This window comes from Oryzias melastigma, linkage group LG16, assembly GCF_002922805.2.
Source record: "Oryzias melastigma strain HK-1 linkage group LG16, ASM292280v2, whole genome shotgun sequence".
In the NCBI taxonomy this organism is placed as follows: Eukaryota; Metazoa; Chordata; class Actinopteri; order Beloniformes; family Adrianichthyidae; genus Oryzias; species Oryzias melastigma.
The window spans coordinates 24,946,889-24,954,537 of NC_050527.1; the positions used below are offsets into that span (position 1 = coordinate 24,946,889).

At 37.7% G+C, this 7,649-nt stretch overlaps 1 protein-coding gene across 2 annotated transcripts in view; it reads right to left on the reverse strand.

Annotated features, from left to right (window-relative positions):
• LOC112136517 overlaps window positions 1-6,114 on the reverse strand; it is a 7,582-nt gene extending 1,468 nt beyond the window's left edge. The window contains exons 1-7 of one of the 2 annotated variants that reach the window (XM_036215828.1): window positions 5,966-6,114; window positions 5,786-5,906; window positions 2,995-3,189; window positions 2,806-2,922; window positions 2,444-2,500; window positions 2,093-2,296; window positions 844-963 (exon numbers count right to left, since the gene is read on the reverse strand). In XM_036215828.1, coding sequence (XP_036071721.1) covers window positions 844-963; window positions 2,093-2,296; window positions 2,444-2,500; window positions 2,806-2,922; window positions 2,995-3,189; window positions 5,786-5,906; window positions 5,966-6,027 — 876 coding nt within the window. In that variant the 5' untranslated portion in view covers window positions 6,028-6,114. The remainder of the gene's footprint in view (window positions 1-843; window positions 964-2,092; window positions 2,297-2,443; window positions 2,501-2,805; window positions 2,923-2,994; window positions 3,190-5,785; window positions 5,907-5,965) is intronic. The other variant, XM_024258247.2, reaches the window with a different exon arrangement.
• Window positions 6,115-7,649: the final 1,535 nt, after the last annotated feature.

A 7,649-nucleotide genomic window follows, 5' to 3' on the forward strand; every position in this document is an offset into this window, starting at 1 on the left:
CTTCAGAATCCTTCAAAAAAAAGACCAGATTTATATTTAAAACAAATATAAGAGTTCTTCTGCTGTGCATGAACGCCGCTTTGGTTCGGCTGATCAAACTGATCGTTAAATGAAGTGATCAAACGGAAGAAAGAGGATTTAGAATTGTGACTGTAAAATGATGAAAATCCTTCCATCTCAACTGGAGTCGCACCAAAGTTACGCCATCACTCCTTTGACTGATTCACCAATGAGAAAGCAGGAATGTGGGCACTCAAGCGTATAACCATTTACGGTTGACGTTCTTCTTATTACCGGAACTCTTCCACTGTTTACAAAATTGGAATAATTCCAGCAAATTCTGATGCTTGTAAAGCGACAGAGTTCCTAGAAATTCCCTCGAGTTACATTTCAGACTTCAAGACATTTTTAAGGCCGCGCTTATCAACGATTAAGACCAATTCACACTTTATTCATTTATTCCCAGTTTATGATCAAAACTGTAGCTTTTTTGTCGTTTGTGGTGCTTCAGCGCTTCTTTATCTTTAAAGCATATTTGGACACATTGATTTGCTTTATTGCTGCTCGTTTCCATTATTTGGTCAAAATAATTGCAGTTAGAATGAGGTCATCTGTGTAAACGGTCAGAGTTACAGTAGTGTGTGGTAGTTTGGGTGCTAAAGGGTTAAACTTCTGTGGTCGTGTGTTTGACCTCCGAACTAACCACGCTTCATATTTACGCCTGAAGAACAGAACAGTGTCAGTAGGCGACCTTCTCAGGACAAAGTTAAACGGATTTGCTGGTGCGAGTTCAGTTCCAGTTCCTCTCATTCTCATCGTGGATCTGGAAGGTTTCTACTCCACCTCGCTCTTCGTCTCAACGCCACACAGAGCCGTGATGCTCACGACGGCACAGCTGATGGTCACGCAGAGCTGCAGGACTGACAGGACAATCAGGAAGGAGTTGATGCTTCTCTGGATCATCTGACGACACAGAAAACATGAGTTTTCACGATCAATAACCAGTCAGAACAGAAGATGAGATAAAAAAAATCTATCAAGAACATGTAAAAAAACAATTTTCATCAGAGCGGATCTTCTGGAATGTTATTGGAATGGGATTTGGCTCCAGTTTGGTGGAGGCCATTCCAGATCCAACTTACTTAGACTTGGGAATGGAAACGATCCAAGGCGCCCCCTTGTGGTTACATAAACTCACAGCACCTGGTAATCTCATCATCCTAAACGACCTTCCTCGTTTACACAATGACTGGGACAAAAGACTCCTCACTCCAGAATCTCAACCTCCTTCTCCGACTGTATGAACTCATTAGGGATTCTCATAACTTTAGAAAGCTGGAATTTTTTAAAAAACCAACTGTTTTACAGACAAACTAGCATTTAACAAATTTAATTTGTTCCAATTAAAAACAACTATTTTTTTTCTCTTTTACATCTGTCACTTTAAGTGGATCTGAATAGAAAGTTTCTGTAAACACAAATTTAAGGTGAAACTCGAAGAACAGTTTAAAACTTTATAATGAAGATAAAAATCTATCTTTACCAAAATATCTGAAATAACCAAGTATGTGTTTGGAGAGTTATTCATTATTAATTTCTCATTTGTACTCTTAGGTGTCGTGTTGGTTCTTCTAATTCAAATAAATTTATAAAATTTACTGTAATGTGATGATTTCATGAAAAACAATCACAACAGATTAGTTTTTTTTGTTTTACTAATTAAATTTAATAGTTATTAGTTGTTTTTCTAAGGAAAAATAATTTTCTTTGTTTAAATATAATTATAAAAATGTCAAACATTTAAATTAGCATTTTAGGAGATGCTTGTTGTTAGAAGCTCATAAAAATAGATTAGAACAAATCAAAACCACACAAAAAACAGACAAAACCACAACCAAACCAAAAAGCAAAGCAAGCCAAATCACAACCAAACCAGACCAAGCAAAAGCAAAAACAACCTAAACTACAACCAAAAACAAAAACTAAACCAAACCAAGAAAAAAATAAAACAAACCCCAAACCAACCAAAAACCTATACAAACTTTTTTGTAATTGCTACTTCTGCTGAGAAAACCGTTTTTGTGTCACCCACCATGGTGATTCGCCGGCCCTCCAAACATCTCATCTCCAGCTCGGCCTCTACAGAACCTGGACTGGGTGTTGTGCCGTAGTCGTAATAGTTCTCTCTGCAGGTATTCCTCAGGTAAATTATCTCCGTCATGTTGATGCTGTAGAGGACGATGGCCGTGACGGCAAAAGCAGCTCCAGCCACGTTTAACATCACATTCACCAGAACCTTAAATGAACAAACCAAAAACAGATAAATGTTCACGACACATCCAGAAAGCAAAATCTGATTCTAAGAAACTTCATTTCTGTCTATCTCTGCATGTAGGAGAGTTTTAATTAGTTTGAATTAGGTGACAGTGAAACAGAGACTCACCAAACATGGACTGTGGATCGTCTCAGACAGGATGCACACGCTCCCAAACACAACGCACTGCACCAAAGAACGACAATTTAATCTTTAGCTTTCATTGAAATGTTACAGAAATTAATTTATTTATTATTAATATTTATTATTAATTTATTAATGAATAAAACCATGTTAGGATAGATTTCACTATGGACAATAACACAGTTTCAATATCATTTAAGAAAAAATGAAGATTGTATCTAAAGGGGTTAAAAACAAAGTGAAGGGTCTGTCCTCACATATGATCTTTGATAGAGAGACAATAAATTGGCTTACAGCTTTTTAAAGATTAAATCAACAAAAACAAAAGAACCTCTTGGTTCTCCTACCAGAACTCCGGTCCAGTAGGGAAAGCCGGTGTCCCTCAGCCACCACAAATCCATCAGGCTTTTAGTGAGAACAGCACCGAGGCCGATGTGGAGCAGCCCGACCATGACCTGCACGGCCTGAAGAACAGCAGCTCCGGCTCAGGAGAATATCTTTAAATGTTGAAGATGAAGTTTTGTGCTGGAGCTCACCCCCAGGACTGACAGAGAGCTCCTCTGGATGCTGCGCAGCTGCCGGGACGCCGAGCAGCACGCCGGGTGGCAGCACAGGCTCTTCACCACCTGGCACAGAGGAGGCCAGGGACTTCGGGGGTCAGAGGTCACCGTGAGGATGGTCACACCGTCTGCTCGACTCATCGCTACAGACATGATGGCAGGTCCAGGAGGCTGAAGCGCAGAGGAGAGGAACGTCTGAAGTCTCGAGGAGAACTTTAGAGGTTTCAGGTGGAGGAGCCCCCAGACCCCCGATTACCACTTATGACAGTGATAAAGTATTATTGGAGCCCGTCTGATGATGAGGAACAAAAAAACTGTAAAAGGTTGTAGCCACAAAAACAGATCAACCGGACCAAAAAAGATTATTGATGGACACTTTTTAAATTTTTGTTTTTTTTTTTTTCTTAATTAAAGCAAAAAAAGATAATAATCCATGTGTTTGATTTTCAATAAAACTAACAAAAATAGAAAAAAATATTCCTGTAATTTTTTTTTTTTAGGAAAAAAAGATTGCAAGAAATTAAAAGCAATTAACTTGATTTGTCTGAACCAAACGTTTCGGCTGGTCACCATGGTAACCACATGACCCCGGTAACACAATTCTCAGTATTTGTTGGGGTTTAGATGAATCTTGTTGATTCAGCAATGGGGCTACAATATTTTACAACAGAGGACATGGAGGGCCGTTACGAATGAAAGGATCAAAAATACGTTTTGCAAACACTTTAATCATTTCCAAAAATAAGCATTTCTTCAAACAGCACAGATTTTGGCTAAAGTCAGGATCCTGGCCCAGATAGGCCCCCCTGTAGCTCCGCCCCCTGGGCCAATAACTGCTCTTGCGCGTCACTGACATTGACTGTAAAAAATATGTACATATATATACATAATATACAGTCAATGGTCACTGACTGTATTTATAGAACTGGACAAAGCTGGCTGTGATGTCGTATAGAAAATGCCTCAAATCCAGCTCCAGCAAAATGAAGCCAATTCAATTGCCATTTTCCCACAAAATGGACGTCGCCATGTTGGAGCCAGACAGCAATGATTGGCCAGAGTCGGTCTGAGACAACGTTTCTATGGTTCAAAGACCACACCCCTTCCACTGAAAGCAGGTTTGGGAGAATCTGTCAATCAAACGCTAGAGGTGGAGCTAGATGGCATCTGATTGGTCAGTTTATAATTGAATAACACGCGCTAAAGAAAAAAAATCTTGAAAAACAATTGGTAGATACAAAGATAGATAGATATGAACTTTATGTATCCCACTAAGGAAAACTGGATGTTAAGAAAAATATATCGGAGCAAAAATAGTTATTCTGACAAATGGAACGATTTGACGTGGCCACAATTCAAACAAACAAGAACTTCCTGTTTCATGAATTAAAAATACATCCAAACTTTAAAAAATGCAGAAGCAAGATTTTCTTTATTTACAACTTAAAAAGTAAGTTTCCTGATGTAAAGATATATATGAGACTGAAATAATAAAGGATTAAAAAACAATTGATTTAATTTTTGTTTAACGTTTTTTTTTTTTTTTTCCATTTATGTGTTTCTTGCCTAAAAAGAAACTTGAAAAACAGTACACAAATTAAAAAAAAAAAACTAAAAAGACGTTAATACCATCTCTCGATCATTTACCTGATGGGCCCATAGACTGTATATAAAATAATTTTTACAGTCTATGGATGGACCACAGACTTTAGTTGTGTATGAATTCCTTCACTATTCAGTGTTTTTGCTATTTTGTAGAACTGTTCAAATCTAATTTAAAATTGAGTGCCCTTGAATTTTCCCAAAAGTCTCTGTGAAGATCCAGTGTGCAACGATGCTCACTAGATCTGAGAAGATAAACCTTAATGCATTAAGTTTGAACAATAATTGGTTAAAAAAAGTTTACTTCTCTCATAAACCATCCAAGTTTTCATCATGAGAGTACATGGGATTCATAGTCTTTGTAAAATGGTCGAATTTCTTTCTTTCTTTTTTTTTAAATCAGTGCCGTCATACTTGCATTTTAAGAAAAAAAGAATTAAAAAAAGAAAGAAAAAAAGTGAGCATGGCGTCCTTTTGACACCCAGAGCACTAGATAGTCCCACACTCTGTAGCCTATAGTTTTTTAGTTCAAAGGGATTACAGAGGGAATTCGGACACATTCATAATCGAGCGCACCCCACCGGAAAAGTCTCCCGGAAATACTGATAGACAGGCTTTCCCAGACAATCCTAGCCTAAAACAAAACTCAATAATGTCTCTGTTCGTCATGTAGCTTTACTTAAATCAAGTTTATGACAAAACAGACCACAAACTATGTTAATAGGAACCAATTGATATCATGTTTTGTTTGGAGGTTTAAACTTTCGTGGTACAAATTATTTATTTTTCGTTCATTGTCATCAGATGAGTTCCGAATAAATCCGGTTCAATCGTTTTAATAAATGACTGAGAACACCTGAAAACGCAGGAAACATGAAACTCGACATACTATTGATTACGGTTTACAGTCAAGGTGCGACACCTCCAGATTCACCCAACAAAGAGCTTTTATTTTGAAATAAAAACGCCGTTTTCCGAACTAATCTGATTTAATCTAAAAAGAACTTTGAAATAATAATAAATATCCCAATTTTTCAAAGTAGAAATTGGAATAAAACAGCATTTCCGGTTGTTGGTTTTTTAAATTTTTTTTCTCTCTCTCTTTTTTGGGTGTAAATCAAAGCGTTAAAATCGGATTTTTACACCGAATCAAACAGTTTCAAACCTGTTCAAAGAAGAAGCAGAACTGCAGGAACAGATGAGAGCTAAACTCCTCAGAGGAGCAGAACTGTTCAGCCTTCAGAGTCCAGAACAGATGTCTGCTCACACGCGCGTCTTCATTGGTCCTGTTATAAATGACGTCATGTTGTTCAGGTTGATCTCATCTTCTGCTCAAACTGCTCACCTGATGGGGTTCCAGGTGTGTCTCAGGGGTTTATTGGTGGTGTGGAGAGGACGTAAATCCATTTGGTCAGAAGTTTTTTGAACTCCAAACTTTCTATTCTCTGCAATGAGGCCTTCAGAGTGCCTTAAACAGTGCCCTCTGGTGGACAGGTTTTGTCACTGCAGCTCATTTAGAGCCTTTATTTATAGTTTTTTTAGCATAAATATTTAAAGTTCAGGAGTCTATTTAAATACCCTGAAGGGTTGAGAGGAGCAGAAAAAATAAGATCTTAAAAGTAACTTATTTTTATTCTATAGAACCAATATAATTTCGTCTCGTGACTCATTTTCTTCCAGTCTTTTCCGTTTAGTTTAAAGACCGGTAAAGACAGAGGAGTTGTTGAACTGAGCTGACAGGAAGTAGATGGAATCAGGATTAGATTAATTCTGACTGAAGAAATCCTCAATACTATGGAATAAAACTCATCGAAATGTCCTGATAGGTTCAGAGTAAATCTAAAACCAGCTCTTTTGTTTTTCCAGGATAACAAAATGATCAAATTTATGCTTTTTTTTTTAAATACAATTTTTAATTACAATGACCGTTATGATCCTTAGAATCACATCCACCAACACTCACAGTAGAGTTTTATAAAATCGAATAATAAAAGACACCACTTTGGTTTGGTGTTCCTGTGTCGTCTCTGGGGTTCTTCTGCTGGATGGAGTCTCCTAAAAGGAGCTGATGTTCTTCGAGATGGGAAGCTTTATTTTGAGCAGTTTTGGCATCGATCCCCATATTTTTTCATCATTTTGACAGACGGAAACCAAACTTACCCTGGAAAGGATAAAGAAAGTGGGATTTCTGGTGTCATGTGAGCAGCTGGAGCCCCCTGCTGGTGAGAAGCAGTCATTGCTTCTCTTCCTCATCGGTGAAGTCCCACTCAGATCTTATCTTGATGTGTTTTCAAAGCGTCTCCAGTGTTCTTTTGATTATGATTTGGCTGCTTTTAGCCAAAACTTGTCATTATCTAAGACAGGGGTGGTCAAACTACGGCCCAGGGGTCACAAGGTTAAACTATTTAAACTAGAATAAACGATTTTGCTTATTCATTCTGTTTTATTTTCCCTGTAGTTCAGGTGTCTCCACACAAATTCTCCCTTGTTTAGGCACAGAAAGTGAGTCAGCATTCATGTAGTGTTGGAAGATTTGTTGTTTTTCCAATATTCATGCGTGAATTTCAAGTCGGACAGTCATTTTTACGATTATTCAAACAAAATCCCCATTTTTGAAATGAAAACTCCAAAATGTTGTTTTAAAGTCATTTTCAAACAAAATTGATGCATATTTTTGTCCTGATTTCGTATATTTCTTTTTTCTTTGGGGTGAATAACTAAAACACGGAGTAAATCTGCTCCTGGTCCGGCGATTCCGTCTCATTTTTGAACCGTTTGAGGCTCAGGGGTAAGAAAGTTTGCCCATCACTGATCTAGGACATAGTTTCTGCAGAATGGCAGAACATCATTAGAAATTCATCCGAGTTGTGGACGCGACCGCCCTGTTTCTGTCACAAATGCAACATTTTTCAAAACTGCATTTTCAATTCATAGCAATTTGAATAAAGAACTAGATTTGCAATTCCTTGAAGAAATTGCGTCTGATTGCTGAAAGCAATAGCGCTTTGAAGCATTTTACAGCCGCAAGC